This window comes from Strix uralensis, chromosome 9 (genome assembly GCF_047716275.1).
Source record: "Strix uralensis isolate ZFMK-TIS-50842 chromosome 9, bStrUra1, whole genome shotgun sequence".
NCBI lineage: Eukaryota > Metazoa > Chordata > Aves > Strigiformes > Strigidae > Strix > Strix uralensis.
This window is the reverse complement of record NC_133980.1, coordinates 8,965,196-8,991,057: the sequence shown is the minus strand read 5'-3', so window position 1 is coordinate 8,991,057 and position 25,862 is coordinate 8,965,196. Positions and strand designations below refer to the sequence as shown.

General features: G+C 44.5%; 1 protein-coding gene across 7 annotated transcripts in view; it reads right to left on the bottom strand.

The window, feature by feature from the left end:
* Positions 1 to 14,886: 14,886 nt before the first annotated feature.
* Positions 14,887 to 25,862, bottom strand: part of LOC141947229 (calcium-activated potassium channel subunit beta-2) — a 155,312-nt gene continuing 144,336 nt past the window's right edge. For all 7 annotated transcript variants that reach the window (XM_074878174.1, XM_074878175.1, XM_074878180.1 and 4 more), the window contains 2 exons: positions 23,475 to 23,670; positions 14,887 to 17,063 (listed from right to left, as the gene is read on the bottom strand). In XM_074878174.1, coding sequence (XP_074734275.1) covers positions 16,779 to 17,063; positions 23,475 to 23,670 — 481 coding nt within the window. In that variant the 3' untranslated portion in view covers positions 14,887 to 16,778. The remainder of the gene's footprint in view (positions 17,064 to 23,474; positions 23,671 to 25,862) is intronic.

The window sequence follows — 25,862 nt, the reverse complement described above, 5'->3', positions numbered from 1 at the left end:
CCCCACTAACTTCACCCCAAACAGCTGATTAAGTAAATGAGCAGAGAGGCTGCAGGAGAGGTCACATATGTACATTGGCTCTGAGTGACAGACCCAGCTTTGTTCTCCCCTTGTCAGTGACCTTACTCTCTCTACTTTTCATGCTTCCATCAGTTTTGCTATGCAGCATTTTGTTTGGAAACTTGAAACTATGCAGCCCACTGCAGTTAATAGTAATGATGTACAAGCTTGGGTTTTTTTATTATTCTCTGTTGCTGCTTAATGACCTAAACCTCTTGAACACTTTTGATAAGTTGGCTGAGGTGTATAGATTAAGTTCCTGGAGTTTCTGCTGTGAAGGGCTCTTAGCAATGAGCAATGATGCAGCTAATCTGCAGCTCTCAGGGCCTGGGACATGCTGCAGCAATGTGGGGAACCATGGCCCAGCTCATGTGGAAGAACTCCTGCTTTGTGGGTGCAGCTCCAACATCTGCCTCTGCAGCAAGTGTCAGCGTAAAGCAGAGAAGAAAGGTGGTGGGATTGGCTTGGACTAGACACTCAATTGTGTCCCAGGTCTGCTCGTATGGGTGTCCCATAGGCCTTTAATTACCCAATTTTATCTCAGCCTTGTGGTTACTTATTTCTTGAAGGGCAGAGCTTGCTGCTGGTTTTCATCTTGAATGGCAACACTAATGCAGTGCAACACTGCAACTGTTTAGGAACAGTCATCCAACTTGTACTTTTGCATCCATCTTTCAAAAAAACCCAATAGTTTCACTATGTATAAGACTATTTTAAGAATTTATGTTTTCAAACAACCCTTTTCCTACTATCTATTATTTTGCCTTCAGAGGATAATATTTTGAAAATTTGCTTTTCCTCCAGGAGCTGTGTTGGGTGCTGCCTCACACCAGCTATTGATCAGATCTGGAAGATGAGCTCTTGCACAGGTCTCTGTGCCATGCTGGCTGGGTCAGCCAGGTGGAAACGTCCTTTACAGGTCCCTCACAGCCCGCCCTGCTCTGCTCGGTGACTCCCTGGCAGCAATATGCTGCAGATGTAAATGTAGCTGGAGTCCAGAGACTAAGGAGGGGATGCTGCTAATGAGGGGTATCAACCCAGCGCAGTGCCTTGGCGCAGGCTGGTAGGCACAGCCCAAACAACTTGGCTGTTTAGCAAATGTTTCTCTGCTTCTGAAGGGCTATCAGCCGTTCAGAAGCTGAATTTGAGAAATGGCTTTAGTGCAGCCTCTAAAAATGCTGGCTGTAACATGTCCCTGCTCTTCTGGGCTCTCCAAAAACTTGAGTTTTGTATGTGTCTGGCATTTCAAAGGCAATTCAGTGAAGCAGAATGGGCCTGTAGCTATCCATTACCTAAGTCTGCACTGTAGTATGAGCTGGGTGGGCATGGCAGCCCATATTTTGAAATATTCACAACAGTCGCAACTCCAAAAAGACATGGGCAAATTGTGACTCCAAGGACACAAGCTCAGCATCTGGCTTTGAAAATGTGTCTCTGTAAGAGAAATACATATTACCCACTGACTGAGGAGAGTGTCCTACAGCTTCCCCTCTCGCACAGGTCAGCTCAGCTTTCCGGCAGGCCCTGGGATGTGTGTCTCTGCCCCTCACATCCTCATAGCACCCAGCTCCAGCCCTTGCCTGCTCCCCTGGGACCCACAGGCAGTTGAAACAGCCCAGTTCAGCTTGAGCTTTCAAACCCAAAACATCACCCAGCCTTGGAGCGCTTTCCCTGCTGAGCTGTTATTGCTGCAGGCTTTGCTCCATGCCAAACCCAATTGCCCTTGACAAAGCCGAGTGCAAGTCCTTCAGGTCTCTAAGTCTCCCGGAACAAATACTGTGGGCATTTCCCTGGTCAATCCACTGTGCTTTTGCTCTGTAATTTCCACATCCCCAGAGGCTGCAACTTTCCAAATTCTTCCCTTGTATCCGATAGCAGAGTTGTGTGTGCTGGGGTGTTCAGAGCATGAATCACCTGCTCTGAGTGTAGTAGCTGGAGCCTGAAATTTATTGTTCTGTGCAACAGTCTAGTTTGTGGTTTCTCTCAACAGGAGAGTTCAGGTTAGTATGAACACCACAGCTGGGTGATGTCTTGTTTTGATACCAAAATGACATTTGATTTGTTTATAATAGAAAATAAATAAAAGTAAGAAATATGTTACCTTGACTTGCAAACAGAAAATCCTCATCTGAAAAGGTCAAATGCTCTTTTTTATGTCTTTTAAGATAAAATTTTATTGATACTGTCAAGATCCCCTGTGGAAATTTTGGGATAAGAAATACTATTATCTGATAGAAAAATGTTTTGCTGAAAAATCAGCTCACCTGCTTCTGTGAGTAGTATCTCAGACACCTGTAGAAAGGCATGTTACTGGGGAAGCCTTTCAATGGTTGCACATGAGGACACAGCTGCTCCTGATCTGCCTGAGTGGTCCAGGCCAAGGCGAAGGGTGCAAGCCTGCACAAGCAGCGTGTGGCACCTGGAAGAGGCAGAGGCCAGAATCTCTGGGTCTCTTACTGCTATGCTCTGGCAGCAGCTCCTGTCACCTTGCTCATTTTTGGATGTGACTGGACCTTTCTCTGGGCCTGAGCTTTTATAACTCCATGATTCAACACAGGCATCCACCACTGCCAAATCCCTGCTCAGAGCACTAAATTTGAACAGCAATTTTTTTTGTAACCATGCAAGAGCCATGTAAGTATTGATATGCAGAAGCTTGGCTTTATCTAGTATAAACCACTCAACCTCTTCATGCTCAGTAGCACTGTCCTTGCCGGTGCCCAGGGCTTGGCGTGGGGCAGAGGTGGTGTGCTGGCAGAGGCTGTGGGAGGCACTGCTGTGCCTCAGCTGTGGACCGAGTTGCCTGACCTCAGCTGTGGATATTCTTGCTCACAAATTCCCAGTCCAACCTGACAGAGCTGGAGCTTATAACTGCTGGTGTGTTCTTAGGTACCCAAGGATAACAAGGATGCTGTTATCTGTGCTTGTCCCTTACAAGGCATGAGCAGACTTGCGCTGGCTGCTGTTGGCAGGTACACAATTAACCTTGCTAATCAGCAGCTCTCCCAGAAAGGAGCTGTACTGCTCCTGCAGGGAATTAATTTTTTACTTCAGGTTGACTGAAATTCAGGTACTTCAATATTTTAGAATTCCCCTGCTAAGAGTATCAGGTCTGGCAGGAGGGATTTTTCCTCTGCCAGAGCAAGGTAGAATTGCTCTGTGGAAGCCAATATCTCCCTGCAAATCTGATCTGGGCTGGGAGCTGCTGGAATTCTTAATAACACTTAAGGGAATACAGGGAAAGGAAGAGAAGGGGTGAAAATCTACAGGGAAAAGCATCAAGTGAACTAAAGTAGTGGAGAGAAAAATAGGATTCTAAGCGGGATTTTGTGGAGCCCTGGAGGTTGGCTGCGTTGTGCTGTCAGCTGGTTCCCCCAGGCCTCAGTCTAATGTGGGTCCTGCTAACTCATGTGGTAATTTAAAACTCAAAGATAAACTGAGTTGGAAAGCATTAACGTCTGTCCCAAATACACAGAGCAGGCTTTGTTGGCAGAGCAGGCTGGAAAAGCCTGGACTTCAGTTATTCACTGCCAAAGATAGCATATGAAGGAGTGGATGCTGCCTGGTGAACTCCTTGGCAGGACCCAGCCCGAGGGTACACCCACCTGCAACAGGAGAGTGGTTGGACTTTGATGCTGTAGCACGCTTTAAAAGCAAAACTTGGCCCAAACCGTGGATGAATTAAACTTGGAAGTTCTCATTACTCATTCGTCCAGAAAACACCCTGTGGAAGGAACTTTTTTTTAACTGCATCATGATTAACTGCAAATCTCTTCTGCAAGACATACCTGCATTTTACTGACTTGAGTTCCAGAAATGAAAGTGAGTCCCCTTCTTGTGTAAGAAGGACATTCCACCCATAAGGACAAGCATATGCATTTACAGGCTATATTTATCCAAGGAAATGCACTATAATTTTTAAAGGCTTTCCTTGTGCCAGCCCATCTTATCAAAGACCACCTGAACATGCAGAGGTGATGCTCCATCTCTCTAGAGCGCTGGTTCAAGGCATCACTGGTGCCTCCATTACTTTTATTCACCACCCTTAGCACTGCAGAAATGCAGTTGGAGAGTGGCTCTGCGTCCCAGAACTCACTCCTCCAGATTGGCTGTGGCCTGTGAGATGCTCTCTCTTTACTTAATTAAATCATCACTCTTTCTAAGGTATTTTTCCCTAGCTGAATTTATTGGTTTAAACAGCTCAATTAAAAGGCCAGCAAAAAGTCCTCAAGGGCACTGCCTTTCATCACTGATGAGAAGATAAATGCTGTACAAACAGATTGCAGAGATATGACAAATAATGTTGAAAAGAGACCCCAAAAATAAAAATGAAAGGAAAAATTTCCCAAGTCAATATCTACCGCTTCTCTGCATGTGACCCCAACCAAGCCTGGCATGACAACACAGCCTTGTGTACGCTGGATGTGCCCTTGGCTGATGGGTTAAAATTGCTTCCTTGTGGCTGATGGATCATAAAGAGGCTTCATGGTTGTATCCCATGCAGTTCCCATCTTCACCAGCCTCATGCTCCAGGCTGTGGAGAGATTTTTTCACTAGAAAATCAGCCATAAAGTTGCCTCTGGGGCTTGTGCTTACTTTGGTAACTGTAAGGTAGCTTCAGCTGTGTATGTCAAGGCTCAGCTGTACTCAGCACTGTAAAACCAGAGCAGAAGATGGTTTTGTGCCCAAAGAGCTCATGGTCTGCAGTGGGAGATCCCAGATGGACACCACTGGGTAGGGGGAGCAAACAGCTGACAGTGGTTAGCGTGGGAGAGACAAAAACTTTACTGTAGGACAATTTTCTGTGTCACTGACCTGTTCTATGAAAGGGAGCTCCTGGGGTCCCATCAAATTTTGCTGGTTTTAGTTTTTTCAGTCTCCTGCTTCCTTCTTTTTGCAACAGTGCGCTGAACCACAAAGCTAGCAGCAGGACTTGTACTTCTGAGGTACCCCAAACCCACTTGCAATTATGCATGGAAGGTGAGGCTCATGTCCAGCTTGAAACCAACAGTCAGGAGGACACATAGAAAAGTCTTGAGCTGCTACACAGTTCCTGTCTTAGTGCACTGCTAGACTGTCTCATCTTCCATAGAACCATGTAATATTGAGAAGGTAAATGTGATTCATTATTTCTTTCAGTTCAAAAAGTTTAAGGATTTCCAATTTTCATATGCTTATTTTCTTCCCAAGAAACATGAGATGCTGTGCGGTGCAAATGTGTTATGCACTGAGGTTGCATTAATTCTTTATATTTCCTGTGCTGAAGATATTCTAGAGTCACTGAGCAGGAACTCTGCCAGATTCAACCCAAATTTAAAAAAAAAAAATAGAGTGGAGTCACTGAGAACAAGGACCAGTGAGAAAGAGTCCGTTACACTGTCTCCACTGTTCGTGAAGCAGTATTCAAAAAGTTTTGAAACAATCCAGGTAAGTCAATTAGTTTTGCTTCATTTCTTCCTGATTGTTGCTTTGTCTTATCATGTTTCACCACATTTTGCTAGAATATGGTGATGTGCACCATGGCTGCAGCTGGCTGACAACTGATGGTATATCCAGGTGGACGCTCATGGCTTATTGTGGGGATTTTCTGGGAAGAATCCTCTGTAAGGGGAATAGGACTTGATTTATTTGTGGGGCTGATGGCTGGTTTTGACCAGTTCCAACTTTTTCAAGTGCACAAACACCCATATGGGTGAGACTAGGATGAACTGGAGGAATATGGTCTCTGGTGGCTGTAAAGTGTCAATAGATTTTTACTTTATTTGGGGAATGGCCAGAGATAGGGATTTCAGGGAAAGTCTGATTTCTGGTCTCATTCTTGTCTATCTGCTCTACCTCGAAACAAGTCATCAGACCTTTCTGGGGAGAGCCAGGGGAGTCAGTATGTGCGGACTCCCGGAGCAGGGTTGTTGGAGGGGATCAGCCCTTCACCAGGGATGCCTTTGGCTGCAGGGTGCAGTGGGTGGTTTGGTGACATGCTGCTCAGCTGGCAGCAGCCATCCAGAGCAAAGGGGTACATTCAACTCTGGTGCCAGCGCACTGAAGGGGACCTGTCCTGCAGCACTTTCCTGGAATTTTTTTTAAAACTGAAAGTACACTGGCCATGTTTCCCAGGGGTCAGAAGTGTCTGAAGATGATCAGTCTGGAGCTGTTAAAATGTTTCCTTCAGGTTGTATTTGGCAGGGAGCTGACCTGCTTGGGCTGCGCCCTGCTCGGAGCAGAGCCCAGTGTTTGCATTGCGCCAGCCCAGCAGTTTCACCGATGCTTGGCAGAGTTGAGCAGGAAAAGGATCTGCAGGATTTTGGAGAAAGGAAGGCTCTTCATCATCCGCCCTTAACTTAATCCTCACCACCCTCACAGGCAATCACAACAGTGTCCTCCTCTGAAGGACATCAGACTTGTCTTCCTCTTCTTGCTCTGACTGTATGGTCCCTTGGCTGTGACCCTACCCTGGGTACCAGAGCCTTGTAGCTAACTTTGCATGATGCTCTGCTGTGGAAAATCAGCTTAATCTGAGTGTCTGCCAGTGTCCATCTCTGAGCTGGGCTGCTCGGGGGTTGTGTGGCTACCTCTGGACAGAGCTGCTTTGCGCCCTGGAGAGGGAGCCAAACAGTTCTGCTGGCAGAGCAGTGTCTGGCAGCGGTGCAATAAGGCATTGAGGGCACACATTGAATGACAAGAGTTAGAAAAGATGTTGAAGAATGACTAATTAAGTAAACGTCATTCGTCTGGGGCAGGGCCAGGAGTCCCGTGGAAAATGGTATATCACTGTATAGTTTGAGCCTGTATCATAGTGCGTATATACAAGTGGTGCTGCATGGACGCTATTCAGGCAGCTCTATTTCTGGCTTTTTGTAACTTTCGAGTGCTTGCTTTTGCAACCTGAATAATATTCTTTTAAGTGTAGAGTTCAGGATTTTTTTTTTTTTTAGGATGTAATTATAATCTTGTTCTACATAATTTAACAGCATCAGAGCAAGAGATTTTTATCCAAGGCTGAAAGTAAGTGTCAGTCTAGCTTGTTAAACAGCTAAGGCAACATGAGGGAAGGACAGAGGCATGTATTTCCAGCCACATCTTGGAGAAGAGGACAAGCCCACCCATGGGTGTACAAGCACAGTCTCTGCAGTGGGCAAGATGGCTTGTGAGCTCGAGGCAATGTTATACCATTGCCATGCTCTAGGCAGCTCCTGCAACCCACTGCTTGTGGGGGATAAAGATCATCACTAAAATACCTGCACCACAGAAGCAGAAGAAATGAAGTGGGTATTTGGGACTTACTCAGTGCCTGATAGCATGCCCAGGGTGGACTGCCACCTCCTGTCCTGCTCCTGCTGTGAGGTATGAGAGCTTTGAGGGTTCTCAGGCATGGGGCAGCAGTGTTTGGGGGCCAGGGATGTGGTTCAGCCCAGCAGAAGTGTTAGTGGCCAATGACTGCATGAGAGGGTCTTGGATGCTCCTTCCTCACAGGCCCATTTGGGGACTCTTGAGTCATTTGTGGTGATGGGTCCATAGCAAGCTGCTGGTGGTGATGGCCAGCACCAACATCAAAGGGCTGGTGACACCAAATCCTACTTGCCCAAGCATCTGAATTTCAGTTAGTACTGACCCAGTTTACATGGCTCTGACGATGGGAAGTGGATGTCATTTTGGCTTTGCTTCTCATGCTTTCCTGCATGTGTTGACCAGCATGGCCAAGTTGTCACCTGGAGGGAGGCCAGAAGAGATGGGAGGGGATTCTGAAAGGGTACAAGAGAACAACAAATTTCCTAGATCATTAATTTGCTATTTGCAGCCAGAATGTTATTGGCTCGAGATGAAGGACTGCCAGAGATGGCAGCACAAATCTGGGACTGCAGATGTTTTCTCTTCTTAAGGTGACTGCTCAACAGCACAGAGCTAATGGCAGGACACCAGATAATCAGGAGCAGTGAGTGCCTACCAAATTCCTATGCACAGACTGCATCCACAGAGCCGTGGGGGCTCAGGAACAGGCACCACTTGCTGTCAGGGCAGGGACACTTGAAGCTGCCCAGGCTCTCCTGTGCCCCTCTGTGACATGGGCTGCAGTCCCTCACTCCTGGCTCCTGTCTCAGGATTAACCTGCAGGTCGGAGATATCATTATCCTGGTTTTGACAGGAAAGGATCTGAATTCTCTCTAGTGTGGGTTCTAATTTTGATACTCCTTAACATGGGGAAAGCCTCCTGGATAGCTCTGCCCAGTGTCTTCCATAGGATACTTTGAGAAAAATGGAGTGTGGTGGAGTATTAGCAGAAAAAAGTTTTTTAAAGGAGTTTGATCAAATTCTCCACTCACAGCCAACTCCATCATATCTCTGACTCGGCTCCTGTTCATTCGACAAGGCCTGTACTCAGGGCGCTTGCCTACCAGGTGTTGGGGTGAACTTTCCCCGATGCCACTGGGTGCTGCTGTCCCCAGAGCCCAGCCCAGCATTCCTGCTGCCCTCTGTGTGGGTTTTGCAGTGCCTGCAATCCCTCCTCACCTGCTGCCCAGCTGGTGGGACCCAGGTCTGCTGGTTTGTCATGGTGCCTCTTGTGATCCCTGTGGGGATGTACCATGAGGCGACCTGAGCAGTTGAATATTCAGCCCCAAAGCAGCTGAATGCCTCAGTGCTTGGTAATGCAGCATGTCTCAAAGGCAGCTGATCCTGTGTGTCTAGTCTGTGCCATGGAGGAGAAGATCTGTCTTCAAATTCTTGTCTTTGGTAAACAGAGGAGAAAAAAATCACCAGTGACTTTGGAGAAGGTGGACCCTTCAGGTCAGTAGGGTCATGTTGGAAATTTTTCCATTGCAACTTTCTGCAAAATTTTTTTTGAGCTTTGTCTGACACAAACCCCTTTGACACAGAGGTTGCTGGTAAGTTAATGATGCTGTCCCAGACCCGGTATGAGTGAACGTGAGCGGTGAGTACCTACAGAGAGCACAAGTGTGGGCAGCTTCACTGCTGAAGAAAGTACTTGCTTTCCACACGGATTCACTTGTTGGGCTGCTCTTGAATCATGATTTGTTTGAAATCAGTGGAGGTTTGACTGCTGATCTCACTGAACCAAGGTCAGATGTCCAGACTGGACATTCTCTTTCTTTGGAAATTTGTTTTTTGGTTTTGGTACTGAATACTCAAACTTTTTAGCATCTGGTTCAGTCAGACTAATAAGCAGCTACTCCTTGGGAAGCAGAGATTTGTGACGGGCCATGCGTTGTGCCCATGAAATGAAATCCTGGGCATTATTTCCAAACAGGGCATGCCACCTGCACAAGAGTTTTGTGGCCTCAGACTTGCCTTTGGATGTACCTCCAGGGACAGATCTGTTGGCAGGAGAGGCGGTGGTGGCTGGACCAAGGGTTGTTGTCCGGTGTGTCCCAGCTAGTCAGACCACAACACCCAGTGCTGCCCATGCAGAGCGAGGCCTCTGAATATCTTGTGCCCCAGGAAACCCCCACGTGAAAGCAGATGATCCTTATTTGTCTCGAACAAAAGTAGAACATCTCATTTACTCATGTTTATTACCTGTCTTTTTTCCTGCATGCTTTCCACTCCTTCCTGGAGGCTGTTTAATAGAAACCTCAGACTAATGGGACTTCCCCATGGCAGTTTACGTGCTATGAAATAACACACTCTGAGACAGATTTCCTGGCCTGTTTAGCCATTCGGTGGCAGATAATGGCTAATGTTTGGAGGCTGAGCCCCAACAACTCCTCTGTGCAGGGGGTGGGAGTCAGAATGTACTGGGAAGGAAAGACAGTGGCCGGCAGTGGGAAATGCACTGCTGCTGGTACTAACTTGCTTTCCTACCCGTCTTTAAGCATATGGTAAAGTGGTGCAGAGGAAGCGGTGAGTAATTACACCAGGACTCCCTCCGTGTTGGGTTTTGCAGCCTTCTGCAGTTTTAGTAAACTCCCATTGTATTGTTCAGCTGTCTTGCTTTATTAATGGCTTTGAACTCTTGCTTGTAAGGGGGGTGATTAAGGTGTTGCTGCTTAGTCATCAGACTTTGCTTCCTACTTAATCTGAGGTGAATATAACAGAGTTTATGAGCATGGTGATTAAAACCATAAGTGCCTTCCACGTGGAAGGATTTCAAAGTGGAATCCTTCCCACTTGATTTTGGGGCTGGAGCTGCCCGACAGCCTCTGGCACAACAGATCCTTTGCTTGTGATCTGGAGTTAAGTGTGCAGGTAGCTGTGTATTAAAAACTGCTTTTATAACTGAATATGGAATAGTAACTGCTGTTATGCAAAAGAATAGCCAGGTTGGAGTCTTTAAAGAGAGAGATGATGAAACCTCCAACCTTCCTCATATATATTATCACATATATTAGAAAATCTACCCTAGCAGACTTTTTCTTGAATGTTTTAGCCTGAGTTGCGTGGGAAGCATGTTTTCAATGCCAATTTTAGCTGGTTTTTTCATATCTTGTGTATGGGATGACAAATGAAAATCAACAGTTTTCTGCACACTGAAAAACCTGAAAAAAATAAAGTTGGGTCAATATAAAGATCTCAGTGGGATAGTGGCAAATCACTCTATTCAGGTTCAAATTTTGTTTGTGTATTTTTTCCAAACCAAATTAATCTAACTTTTGAAACAAAATGGTGTATTAGAAATGGTGTCTTTAAAAATGAAGCTAGTTTGGGGTGAACTGAATCCAAAACCAGTGTTTCAGCAGTTTCCTAACATTTTTCCCTGAAATGTGTTAGAAATGGAGGACACTCATGAAAAAAACCCACTTTTTTTTATTTTTTTTTTTTTTTTTTTTTTTTTTTTTTGCAACCTATAGCAGTGGCGGATCCTGCTGTACTGTACCAGAGGGGATGAACATATCTGGTCCCCTAAATCTGACCTGACTGACTCCTTCTGGAGATGCTTCTACTTCTCACCTGTTTTTCTTGAACTTCCAAAGTAAACAAACTTTTCTGTGTTTTGGATGAGAAAGCTGATTCCTCATCTCTGTTTATCACTTTTATGAGTCATTTTCTGCTCTTGTGCCTGGAAATGGCCACGCTTTAGTATTGCTGGATGTACAGAGTTTCCAGAGCATTTTAGAATGATCATCTCTTACCCTCTATATTACAATACAATCACTAGGCAATGAAATACACTAAATTCTCACCTGAATAAATGTAGTTCAGTTAAAAATATACTCACCTACCAGCTCCCTGCATGAAAATGGAGAGCTATAAACTGTAGATAGGCTTGTATGGAGGGTTCTGCTAATGTTAACACACTTTTCAGTGTTCAGAGAGATTTGATTCATTCAAAAAAGCCTAGTGTGAATTCTCCTGGCATCATTTCCATTTTTTTTTTCCAGATCATTTCTGAAGGATGAAAAAGTCTGTGTGAAATGAGGTTTGTTTTACATTCAGCAACTGCAGGTCAGGGCCAAAAAATGTCTTGTCAGGGGACTAGCATGCGGCCAGAGGCAGTGCGGCTTTGCCAGGTGGCAAGTGAGGCACCCACCCCTCCTGGTTCACTGTGATTTCTCAAAGTACAAGAGAGGACATAGCTTGGCAGAGCCAGCTTACAATGGGCCAAGAGCTGTGCTGGCTGTGCTCCTGGTGCTAACGTGGGATGCTGAATCCACTTGCCCAGATATACTGGCCATGGGCTCTGCCTGGAGGGTCCTCCCTAATTTGCAATAGCTCAAACAATTGAACCACGTGGCCTGACCGCTCCATTTAGTGTAAAAAAAAATATTAAGGTGTTTCGGTTTAAAATGCACTGAGTACATGCACATGAATCGCTCCTTGGAGCAGCAGCATCTTCTGTGGGGATGTCTGCACCTGGGAGAGGAGCTGATGTCTGGTGGCTGCTGCCCCACACAGGTAATGATAATGGATAAATGTTCCTTTCCTCCTTCCTGGTGCCTCCTAATTTAGTAGCTGTTATACTCTTTGAGGTAGGTGCTGTGCTCTACTTTACTCATAGTAATGATCAGTGATCTCTGAGACGACAATTACTGGAGCCCAGCCAGGGCTGCTGCTGGTTACATCTGTGTGACTGATCCTGCACTTCACTGACAGGTGAGAAAAATGGAAGAAAGGAAATGTGTTGCTGGTCAGCCTCAAAAAAAAAAAAAAAAAAAAGTTCAAAATGTTCAGTGAACTAAGCAATTGCCAATAGTTTTGTTTCATGTCAGAGGAACTATTATATTTATTTTTCAAGCTTTCGTAATAAAAATGCTACCCCCATCCCTGGATTTTAAAAGGCAACATCAATTCAAACTGACAAAGGGAAACATCTTCTTTTCAAAACACTGAAACAAAATAATTGATGTTTACCCCTGCTTTTCACTCTTTCCCGCACAACGAAAACAATTTGGCAAAGTTTGTATCCAGTTGTGAGATGTCTGGGTACACCACAAACTGTGCAGGGTTTCTTTCTGCAAAATCGAGTGCTGGGAAGCGACAAGTGTTCACTAGAGCAGAAAAGTGAGGGTTTTTTTCCCAGATCTTTGCTAGATGATGAGCAGTACAGCAGCTAATGGAGAGCTGATGCTACCATGCTCAGATGCTGAGTCTATGAGAAAATTGTATTGCTGCAAAGATACTGGTTCAATCCACTCGAATGACTATAGCTATTTTAAAAAGGGAATGATTGTATGAGAAGGGAAATTAGCTGACCGGTTTCTAAGGTGGTATTACCTTGAAAGTGCCATTCCCTTTCAAGGTTGTACTAGTACAGTTGTATTGCTGTAAGGTCACAGCTTTCATATCCAACAAGTGCAGGAATCTGCTGGGACCAGGCTTACACCAGCCGGTTCCTTCTCAGTAACTTCTTCCATTGAACTCTTCTGTGGGTGGTGATGAGGATGGAGATGAGGAGGCATAGCCAGCAGCATCCCCAGCCTTGCCTTGGGACTTTGGGACTTCATTCCCTTTTTGTCACTCGGGTTTGAAATCACTGCATTTGTGTCTTCTCGAGATATGCAGGCTCTTGTGTTTCCTGAGCCTTCTTTCCTTTCTGTATTCATCTCAGACTCACACTGGAGTTGGGTACACTTGCACTCTGGGTACATTTTGTGAGATAAAGTGACATCTCCTCAATTAGGAAAGCTAAACCAAAATAAGCTCTCCGTTGTCCTAGCTGGTGACATTTAGTAAGTCTGCTGCAAGGTGCCAAGTTTCAGAGTATTACAGCAGGGATGTTCACACTTCAGCTTCAGATTTAGATGTTCCAGAATAGAAATAAGACCTGACATAAATAATCTAATTAAGAAAATAACAACTATTAAAAGGCCATGTGAATTTGGCACCTGGAATACTTTATACACTTTAAATCCCACAAGGGTGCCTCTCATAGGCTCACAATGCCTGTGAATACTGCATTGCCATTTTCATATTGCACCTTTCCATGCCGAGGTTTTGTAGAACTGGTTGTTCCCTGCTGTCCCGAATGCCCAGCTGGGACATCAAGAGGTAAAGTGCTGGGGAGAGTCGGGACCAGTCTCAGAAACAGGGTAGATTTGCCTGATCACTGAATTTCACTACCCTCTATTTCTCATTCATTTGAGCTGGCTCCAGGAACATCAGTTCCTTTTGCAGGGGATAAACATGGTATTAAAATGGAAGTAGAGAAAGAAATAGCACAGGCTAACATCCCCAGTGAAACACGACCTCTCTTTGGGGCAGCAGGAGTTGTCAAAAATTGCATTTGCAATGTTAAATGCTTCAGTAGGGGGTTAACTGTGCCAGTGATCAGATGGATAATTCAGTTTAAAATTATTGTTTTACCTCACTCCATCCAATTACTCAAGTTGTTTTGCTATCCCACAGATCTCTCCGTTAATGTCAACAAAATGATTATAGACTGCAACAGCGTCAAGATGTTTCACCCACAGGAGCGCTGGTGAAATGTTTATGGTGCAATGTGTTGAAAGCAGCATTTGATGTGTAAATGTCAGGAACAATCAGCTTTCCTGTCACCAGAATGAACACGCACAAATACAGGTGCCGAAAATGTCACATGCACAACCAAAGAGCTACTTTATTGCAGGCCACATAAATTGTCATGTGAACAGCCAACATCAGTGTCTGTAATGGTGCAAAAAAGCCACCACAGCTCTTTGCTGGTGATGCTGTGCAGTATTTCTGATTTGTGAATCGTGATCAGCAGCATGGACTGAGCTGATGGTAGGGAGACGGGTGAGGGATGATTGAGGGTGGCAACACTGAACGCAGACCAAACCTCTCTGCTTGAGGGGAAATCAACTTCATAAAGGATGAAGATGCACCCTGGGAGACACCGGGGCTATCTAGAAATGGGTCACAATGCCTCCTTGTCTGTGTGGCTCTGTGGGCCTCACCTAGATACCTCTCTTCTCGGGAAAACCTGCAGAATAAGGTTTTGTAACAACAATGAGCGTCTGCAGCCTGGAGCCCCTTGTGCTATGGGCACCAGGCAATGAATCCCCGTGTCCCCGCATGGTGGTACCACTGAAACTAGTCAGTCCTGTGCCTGTGCATCAGAGCAGGGGGGTACTGTGGCAGCAGGGCTGGGGTCCTCCATCTCTGTCCCCCAATCCATGCTGGCACTGGGGGTGAGTCACGCTTTCTGCTGGCGGACAGGTGGTCAAATAAAGGTTGCTGTCAGTCCACCAAAGACTTTGCTACTCCAGTCCCACTGATGCTGAGGCTGCCCAGATCCACTGATGAGGGTTTCTGTGATTCCCACAGATTGATCAAAACCACATTTTTGCAAATAAACCTTTATGAATTCCCTGTTGCATCAACACTCCTCATTTCTTGGTAATAGAAGATACAAAGAAAAGTCTGATGAAACAAGCCAGATCTGAAGGCAGAAGATATTGAAATCTGGAAGATTTAATTTAATATTTTTATTACATATTTTTGGAGCCCTGATTATACCCCCACCCTCCAGGAATTTATTTACCTAAGGAAAATTATACTACTGATTACAAGATTGCAGGTTCATTTTCACTGCTGAGAACTCATTTTTTTTACAGCTCACGTTACACTTGCATGACTTGTAAAGTTTTGTAACATCTTGAAATTTTCAATGCTATGTTGCGGAAGGGTACTTATATATAGATGAATTAAGCAGAATACTTGCTTTGCAGTCTTTTTGAGGGGAAAAAAAGTTTCTGGGTTTGAATAGGTCTGTAAATGGTTTCTTTGAGCTATTGGATAGTGAGTTCACAGGGTGCTCACAGGAGCTGCCTTGTGTTTGTCCTTCAGGCTGAGTGCAAAGTGAGAAACTGTGAGAGGTGTCTTTAAAACATAACATAAGAAGGAATGCTTTCTACAGGGGAATAAAAATAAATTATGCAGAAATCATGACTATAGTGTGCATGAAATTATACTGGCAAGGTCCCCATGGTAAATATTTGACAGATAGGACAACATCTTAGTCAGAATCTCAGTTTTTCCTATAGATCATTGCACCTGGGCCTTTTAAATCATAATTCACATCAGCCAGCACTGCATTCTGAGTTAAGGTCAGGAGAGATTTCCAGATGTATTATGATGATTATCTAACAATTCAGTTAATAGAGCCATAGAACTGGATGAGATTTTTGTCAGTTCCGATGTCACAGCAACAGAGACCTTTGACTGAAACAACATCATGAATATTGGATAAGATCCTACAGTGCTGCTTCTCCATGTTATGATATTATCCAAGGATGAAGGTTATAAATACATGAGTTATACTGTTCACTTTCCAGTTGGTAAAAACAAAGAAAAAAATCCCCATAATCAAGTTCCAATACACAACTAGAGATAATATAGCTTTTTCTTTATATATATATATCTGTATATATATCAAGTAAAAAAATCTAAAATAGTTGGAAGTAAAAAATGAAAAAATAGCTGATTGTGTTATTTTTTTTCTTTACAGTGATATGGTAGCAAATACAAGACAAATGAATAATAAACCTTTACATAAGGTGTTCTGGTCCCATCTCCATCAATAGGGCTCAGACTAGAATAGAAAATGGAACAAGGTGTTTTCTGGTTTTTGGCTACAGCTTCTGCAAGTGACAAAGATGATGTTGATAAGACAGGAGGAAATTATAGCACTAAATAAAATAAAAATCCAAGGTGTTTTCCAAAAGACCTTAAACACCATAGGGCAAAATTTACTTCTGAACTGAGGGAGCAAACACAAAGCATCACCAAGTCCTACTTAGGCTGAAAATACTGTATGCTTATCCTGGCCTCAAAATACGTCCCTTTTGTGCCATCTTACCATAAAAAAACCCCTATCAGTGCTTTCCCCCCTCCCCCCTCCTGCAGCCAATAATAAAAAAGCAAAGTCACAAATCCATCAAATGGACTGAGCCAGACGTGGGACCTGAGTGATGCGCAAGTGTTTGGCTGCCCTTTGTCCCAGCAGCGAATTTTCCCCAGAATCCTTCACATTGAAAATGTCAATTGGCTAAGCTTGGCAAATGGTCACACTGAGCCCTATTTTGGCTGTAGAAAAGAAAGAAGTACTAGTCTCAGCATAAAACAAGATCATATAGACGGTCAACACAAAACAGTATTTTTTTCAGTTGTCTGCATAATAATAACATCATGTTTGCATATAGAACAGCTTTTGCATTATTGCTCTACTTATCAGAATATAGTAAGGAACTTATAACAGACTTGCACATTACAAACTTAAGGTTCTTTGGTGAAGAATGAGAAAACAGTATTTTCGCTGTAATTAAATCTCAGAGAAGTTTTCGTTTTTATCTGTTGATCCTTTGGATTCTCTCACAGAGGAGGGAAAGATACTGAGTCAGCTTTACCATTGCAACGATGGCGACCCCGCCGATCATCATGCAGGTGGGCCAGAAGAGGGAGTGGAACAGCACATTGGAGCTGTACAGTTTGGTTAATATCACATTTTTCTGAACACCTTCAGGGTCGTAGAAGCAGGAGAAGCGTTGGTACTTTCTGAAGTTTTCCATCACAACATTCACCAGCGACATGGATTCCTCATAATTCTTGCCACACTTGGGTATGTATGAACACTGGAAAGAAATTAGAGGGAGAAAAATTCATCTCCAAACCAGATATCATGTCTGTTTTCAGGTGGCAAACAGGCAAATCTCAAGATGATTATGCTTTTCATAATAAGAGTGGAATACTATTAAGCTAATAATAAATTTATCACAGACAAAACTCAATATTTTGCACATCTACAGAATTTCCCATTGGAGAACTTCCAAGTGCTGTACAAACATTAATGCTTTAATCTGCATAGCAGCCTCGTGAGATAGGTGAATATATTATTATTGCTAATTTACACATGCAAAAACGGAACTGATGAAGTACCTCTTCATCTTAAGTGGCACACATATGCTCGCAGTTAGATGGGTAATTGACTCTCTGTAAATACAAATCTGGTAGTTCAGATTTCACTTGGATCAGATCAAAGTGATCGTAGTGGGCACAGGAATTCACCCACAGGAGAGAAGGCTGAAGAGAGACCTTTATACAAATTTTCCCTTGCGGGTAATGTCTTGATTAGGGACAAATAGTCTAGGAGAAAACAATTTTCCCACTGACCACCCACAGGACTTTCATTCAAAATCTAGCTGAAGATCAGCCTGGCTACCAGGCTGGCTCTTAGTCTTGTTTTTGTTCTTGACCCCAGCATAAGTCAAACAGTTCCTTCTCTCTGAAGATGCTTCTTGAATTTCAGTCTTAGTCACAAAGAAATGAAGTTTTGGGGGTGGCTCTATCTAACACAGTTTCAACCCAGCATTCCCAAAGAATATTAAAGGCCAGTTAATTTAAAAAACTAGCTTATGGAGTTTATGCATTGAAGATATTCCATGGAACAGGCAGGACAGTGACCCTTGGCTGTGCTGACCATTCCCTGCAAAGAGCTAGTGTGAGCTGGTGGGGTTGTGGGCAGACACACAAAGATTGAGGCCACCTGCATTTTGACCTAGAGCAGAAACACCTGAATTTGCTTGTGCTGGAAGAGGACCAATAGGAGCAGCCCAAGGCTCCTCACTCCCTCTTCTCTTCTAGACACTTATGCCCCTCCACACCTGAAGATTTTCTACACCTGCACAAGATTTTGATTAAATTCCCTACCTAGTCAAGAACTGCTTCAGGAGGGGTGGTAAATCTGCTGCTTAACTTTTCATTGAACGTGTATGGGGGGAACCACCACGTCACTGCTCCCTCGCAGTTATGGGGTGATTGTGGGTCCCTGTCATGGTCCCTGCCTATGATGCTGAACCTGCTTGTCCTGGGTGAGTACCTAAAGTAGCTCCAGGTAATTTAAAGAGAGAAAGTGAGTTTTGCAAAGGAAAAAAGATGTTTTGATTAAAATAATGTGAGCCATGGCTTTTGATTATTATAGTTTTAATGTATATACTCTATAAATATTCCTCTACTCTTTTTCATGACTATGCTTTGACTTTTTTGTAGTGTACTGCAACAAATCTCTTGTCTTAATGATGATCAAAGGATTAACCTCATAACAGGATTTGATTGATTCATTGGCAAGTTTATTAGTACAGAATATGATTTGAAGAGCAGCAGAAAGATTGTCTGGTGTTAGCAGACTGGAGTATTAAGGGTAGAGCATGGCAGCACTGCCATTATGAATATTTCATAGAGCTCTAGAAATTAGAGATGGAAAAATATCAGAGCAGTAATATCTCATCCATCTTCCTGCTGGTGCAGGTCTGCTCCCTCCAGGATATTCTCTTGCACTCTGCCCATCTTTGTCTTAAATGTCCAAAGCCATAAGCTCTCTTCCAGTGCCTATGACTCTTTAATAGATCATAATCTAATAAGTAGGGGAGATTTCTCAGTGGAACATACCTCATTTTCTTTTGCTAATTTATGTGCTGTCCCTGCTGTAACAACAGTATTTCCGGCTCAGATTTTTTTTGTTTGGTTTGGTTTTTTTTCTTGCAAATTTGGTGCTATACATTTTTGCTTCTTGAAGTCCCATGAAGCATTCTGAGGGAGAAGATTAAAAGAGGACTTGGCCACTCTTGCCGAAGTCCAGTCCTTCCCTCTTGATAGAACATAGCAGGCATGTAAAAGCCCAAATGATGACAGATTCCTGGACTCAAAGTCTGCAGAAATGTCCCAAGAATGCAGCTGGGGGAGGTCTGACTTCCTGCAAGTCTGAGTATTTTCCAAGCATTTTCAAAGAAAATGATGATGCTGAAGCAGAACTTGAGCTGTTGCCTCCTACACCTGATGGCACAGAGACACCAGCTGTGCAGGGCTGGTTGGGCTGCCCATGACATGAGGGTCTGGGAGTATGAAGCTGTGGTATGTAGTTGTGCAAGGGAGCTTGGTTTGCTTTGCCTCTCAGCCAGGCTCCTTGTGCTGAAACTGTCTCTCTCTCCAGGCTATGGTCTCCCATGCACTCTCCAAGAGATGGGTGCCCTTTGCTTCATATGCTATTTGCCTCATTGCAGATCTTCTGAGCTCCTGGAAGCATCTTGGCCTCAGCTTTGAGGAGCTCCTCAGCACAAGGACTCTCTATGTTGTGGTTGTGCGGTGCTCCTGGCCTCCTTCTGTGCCTTGGCTTCCCCAGTGAGACCCCAGGGATAGCACAGGGCTGGCTCTGCTTGCTGGTGTCTGCCATGTTGCATGGGTCATTGATGAACAAGTAGGTAGACATGGATAATGGGATGTTTTGATGTTTCCTTTGGTTTGATCTTCATTCAGTTTTCTCCAATGCCTGGCAGGGAATTTTATATCCACAATTGTTATGCAGTAGCTGTGAATGTAGACTACTAAATCTATGCTGTTTTATTACACCTCTGCATTGTCAAACACTTGGAAATCTGCAAATCTGAAAGTAAACAATGTCTGTGTCTCTACCTCAAGTGAAGATTCTGTGATACACTGTGAGAAAAGTGGTTCTTGTGTTACTTGCAATCTGATCACAAGAAGGACATACTAGACAGTTACAAAGAGAACTTGTTATTACATTTCCAGCTCTACTTTCCTAATCTAAAGGACTGGATAGGTAGCCTGTATGAACTACCTCTGAACATGTCCCGTCCAATGCCCTGCTCAGTGCAGCGTTACTCAGGGACTTGTCTGGTCAAGTTCTGAATATCTCCAAGGATGGAGATAACACATCATCTCCAGGAAGCCTGGGGGCAGTTTCATTTAAATCAGTGACATTACTCTGAAAACACTATTGCCAGAAAATCCCCCAGTTCAGGCTGGGCACTGAAATACATGACTCTTGCTATAAGTCTGCGATTGGGGTTTGTGTCCATGCTGAGCCTGGAAACTTTGACAAGATCTTTGTGAGAAAGTGGTCAGAATGACAATTTACATCTGTTTGGAAAGTGCAACAGGCTTTGTGTCTCTGTTGGCCTGATATTGATTCCTGCAAACTGAATTCTCCAGTCCCAGCGCAGAAATGGGTCTGCTGGGAACCACAGCTGAACATCACTGCTCCCGCCGGGCACCAGGCAAACTCCTGCCCATGTTATAAATACCTGAACATTCAGTGGGAAATCACCATGAGATCCCCCATCATTTCTGAGTCCCAGGCAGTTATAGCTGGCATAACGGTGATTCTGGTGATTAAATCCTGCTTGTTATCTCACTTATGGAGCATGGGTATAAATCAGCAGTGGCTGTGATGACATGAAAAGAATCAAAATGATATAGTATGAGATCAAAATGGGGCCTCTAGAACTGCTTTAACTACCACAGTCCTTCCTCAGTGTGACAGCCTGGCTCTGTGGTCCAGGCACAAGGGGACATCAGCCAATTTACGTCTCGCAGAGGCTGTTACAGCCTCTGACAGCTGAGGAAGGAAAGTGTAGCTGTGAAAGCATTTAAGTCACTATGGTTGTAGTATTGATGAGGGGGTGGGCTTGTCCTAAAGGCTAGAGATAACTAATGCACAGAAAGAGCAATGAAAAGCCATGAAAAATCTTGTACATTTTCTTGGGAAAGACTTGAGCAGCTTGACTGGTATCCACTTACTTCCCACTGATTCCTACCGGAGACTGGCAGCAGCATGCTGTAGATCTCAACATAAATTGCACCTACTCCCTACTGCACCTTGCGAGCTGACAGCTAGGTTAGACAGCAAGTCTCCTAGATTAATCATTATTTAAAATCAAAGTGCATTTTGCTTCATCCGTGCTAGCTGGCAGGAAGAGGAGAGAGACAGGATCCAGATGCTGCTCTGCGTGCATGGCGGTGCTCAGCGAGGCAGAGAGGTTGGTGAGGGGATGATGACCTTTTGAATGTCACTGGTGTTGGCCTCAGAGGGTAAGCACCATGCTCTGCAGGATCCCCAGCAATGTCAGGGCTCAGTGAGCCAGGGATGGCTTTTTTTTTGTTGTTTATTTGGCAAGGAGTAAGATAGGAAATGCAGACCTGAGTAGGTGGAGAGAGACAGCTAGCACTCAGCTGGAGCATCACAAAACCAGCCGTGCTCAGGGCTGCTCATCCCACCGCATGGGGCTGCTCTCTGGCCAGGGGAGAGGGAATGCCTGTCCGGGGAGCTGAGATGGGTTGTACTGATCTGAGCTTGGAGTCTCTGCTAATCTCAGCCAGGCACAAGAAGCCAGGTATTTTATAGACATTGCAAACTTCCATTCAAAACTGTGTTTGGATTCAGGTCACATAGCCAGCAGCATGTCAGGAAAACCTAGGAATCCTCCTGAGAGCAGAGCTTAACCTGTAAAACAACCTTGGGCTGAAGAAGTATTAACTGTGCCTACATTAAATTAAGAGAAGGCGGCATCTGGGAGAATTTCAAAGTCCACTTCAGCAAGCAAAAATCATTGGTAACAGAATGTGGAGATTGATGCTGAATCTCTTGATTTATTTGAACCAAGTGGAGCACAGAGACTGATCTGATCTGTTTTAATCAAATTGTGGCATGAGTGTCACTGGATTTTGCTTCTGCCCCTGCAGACAGTGGGGTCTGCCCTGCCACAGGCTTCATGACAGCCAGTGCCTCCTTTCTGCACTGACGCCAAACCAGAGGCGAAGATGGGGGCACTCTTCTCCATTTCACACTTCAGATCCAGAGGACTTTGTCTCTCAGCCACAGAAGCTAATTATCCAGCACAATAACCGGCCCAGTGCAACCATGCCGTGCTTTGACTAATTTTAATATCGCTTCATCTTAATATGCAGAAGTAATTTGGTCTGCTGAACTGCTGCCATAAATAGAAACACAATAGGTTATGTTGTCAGCAGCCTGAACCGGAGCTCTGCTGTCACAGGCTGCGCTTTGCCAAGCACCCATAGTTTGGGGTTCAGTGACCTTGGATAACTAAGTAGTTAATGCAAATCTGACACTTGTAAGTCTAATGACTTAGCAGCGTCCCAGCTCACTGCAGCTTGCAGTCTTGGGTACCCAGCTGCTGTAGATACGAAGAAAGAAAGGAGGGGAGAGGGACATTTCTTAGTCCGATCCTGCCTTGCTATACGGAAGGAGCAAACAGCCACCTGCGAGGAGGCAGTCGCTTGACTGGGTGTGATGCACAGCACTGCGTCAGCTGCACAGCTGTGGCTGCAGGCTGCGGGGAGATGCCTTCTGTGCATCCACTGCGTTCATTATAGCCTCCAGACAGGAGCTGTCTCCATCCCACCTGGATGGAGTTATGCCGGATTTTGTACTTGCTGAAGCAGAGAGAGGAATTCTTCTGCAGATTTGTTAAAAGTATTTTTTTTTTTTTGGTTCAATGTCTGGAATTGGAGAAGTTGTGCAAGAAAGATGACCTGGCTCCTTAGCTTATACATGCCCAAAAGCCAGGCCTTTTATTTTTACACTGCCGCTTTTATCTTGACAGTCCCTTCTCAGCAAACTTTCAGCATCTTTACACCATCCACAGCGGTAAGTGCTGTGCCTTGACTCCAGTGGCACAGCTGGCCTCAGCAGAGATGCTCAGGGCACAGAGTTTGTCACCAGAGATTGAGACAGAGACAAGTTTGCTGTTAGACATGGGGTTCTTGTCTCTCCCTGTCACCTTGCCTGGCCCTGCAGTAATAAGGCCATTTTTATTCCTCCACCGTGGATGCTCCATGCACATCGCTAGGGGTGTTTGCTATCACGCAGAGCCATACCCAGGTGGGAAGTGACTTGTCCACAGCTCCACAAGAATATCAATGTGACAAGTGACCAGCGCTAGCCTGCGCCTGTAAAGTATTTGGAAAGGACGAGGGAGGCTCCAGCCCCTGGGGGACACCACCCTGTGTGGGATGAGCTGCAGTTCCTGCATGGGATGGAGGTAGAAACTGCCCCCTCCAGAGATGTGAGCTCAGTTTGTGCACCTATTTCTGCTTTCTCTGCTCTGTATTTACCAGTGAAGCAAGTGCTGGAAGCCTTATATTGCTTTAAAGTGAGGAATGGGTATAACAAGGTGAGCATCCCTCCAGAAACCCATTTAGGAATAAATTTTATTCTGTGTTCTTACCTCAGAATTAATTTTCATTGTTTCCTCAGTGTGATAGAGCAGAAGCTTCTGGCCAGAAGAAGTGAGATTAACGTACACCTGGAGGCAGGGGTACTGAGAGATTTTCCAGCAGTCTGGACCACAGCTAAATGAGCAGTTGAAAGTTTCTGTGATGGATGCATTGAGAAGCGAGCACTGAGCCTCTTCTGTCCAGACACTAAGTAGGAAAAAAAGAGATGTTAGAGCATGGCGAGAATGGGCAATAAACACTAAATGCAGCTCAGGCTATCATCAGGGATATACCAGGGGGCATCTTGTAGGAGATGGTGTCTGTTGCAGGGCTTTGAGCAAAGGCTGGACTTTCTCACGTCACACATCACAGACAGTGTATTATTCTGTAGTACCCAAAGTTTGTGCTTTGGGCACAAAAATACCCAATTCATTTATGTCTATGTATAAATGAAAAGGGAACTGGAACTTTTAGCCTGGAGAAGGTATATTTGAAACCAAAGGGAATCAGCAGAGATATCAGAGAAGAAAACTAAGCAGCCTGCCCTGGGTAGAGCACAACACACACAGTGCTGCATGACAGGACACCCTGGGCCAAGACTTGATGGTTAACCACCAAGCCCAGCTCAATTTAAAGTGAGGGCTGGGAGGAGAGCTTCAAATTATCAGAGTATGTATATTCATGTTCATGAAGACACAGTAACATGCAAGTGGTGGTGTACCTGTGGAAAGGCTTTTTCTAGTGGCAGCTTGCTTAGTTTTCCATAAGTTAAGTCAGTGGTTGTAATCGTTCTGGAGGATTTCAGCTTATCTGCAACTCACCAGAGGCTAAAACTGGAATGATGGAGCCTGGGTGTGCACTGGCAATGTTCGCTTGGGTTTCTTGCATGTATTTAAAAATCTATGGCTGTATTTTCCTTAGGGATGAGAGCAGTGGGAAGGGCACACTGAGGGCTCTGTGAAAAGCTGGGGGAAGGTTTCACCCCAGGGCTTCCCTTTAGCCCCGTTCAGCCCCTCGGCTCACACCCAGCACGGCTGTCGTGACCCTCACCATGAACGGGCTGAGGCTCTGCTTGCCCCTTGCCAAACCTACAAAAGGCTTTACACAGTAAGCGATATCAAAGATTTCTGGCTAATTCTCTTGGTATTTTTCTTTGGCAGTAATTCTGCTTGTATATTCTGTTTTACATTTATATTAAATTATGCTATGATTTCTGGGGGGAAATCAAGTGAAAGGATTTTTTTTCCCCTCCCAGGCAGTATTTTGTTGGAGGGGTATTGCTGTCTGTAAAGGAGAATAACCCCTAAGGAGATCTGGCTGTGTGAAGAGAAGTGACAGCAAAGACTCCTGGGTTGTCATCTTCTCCTCCCTTTCACCTTTCGACTGCTGTTTTATTCATGCATGGGGGTAACAGAGTAACAACTACCTACAACAGACTTGTGAAGATGGAACATTTGATACTTCGTAGGTGCTTTGATATCTTCTGGCAATTTTTCATGTAGTTTGTAATATAAATCGTCTTCTTCGCATGAGCAATTTTGACCTTAGCAGTCTCTGCAATTGACACTGATATTGCTGAAAGGTGTGGGAGAACAATTTGGAAAAGCAAATGCTCTTGGATACTTAACAGGTCTTGATCTCTGTTTTCAAAATCTAAACTTTGCCTGGATTTTAAAAGGGACAAATACCTTTATCGCACAAATAAGATGCTGCAAATCAGTACAGTTCATCCTCAGGCATTGCTACTTTTTCCTTATCGTTGCAGGGTCAAGAAGGAATATTTTCCTGCAGGTGCACCAATATAATTGAGAATGTTCCTATCAGTTGACTGTAGGCACTCACTATACACGGCTAAAGAAGCAGCCTGTGGTGCATAAGCCAAAATGTGCCAGGTGTTCAACACTGCCTCGTGGTGGTTTTGGGCATGACAGACTAATAATTTGATCCCCAGTTATACATTTTTCATTCTTCTAACCCCACTGATCAGGGCAGAAAAAACATTGCTGACAGTCTTATTACAGTCTGGGCTGGATTTTAAATAGGGCTGGTGCTTGAAAACTGATTTCAAATGCTGCTAATGAATCACAGGCCAAACTTTCTGCTCTGTGGCAGAGAAGGAAGCCAGAGAAGGCCTGAGAAAAATTTAGTGCAGTGCAGTAATGATGAAAGATGATCTTTCACTTTCAGCAAATTATTATATTTCAGGAGGATTTCACTTGTTAAAATGAAAATAACCTACATGGAAAACTACGTGCTACAAAGCAGCTTGATTTCTTTCCCAAATTAATTCTCCATTCTTCATCTGAAAGTGTGTTGTTTGTTGATGCTGGTAAATATTTTTGCTGTTTTCTTCTGAGTTTGGGCTTTTCAGCAGCAGCCCCTGAGAGGCTTACAGGGTT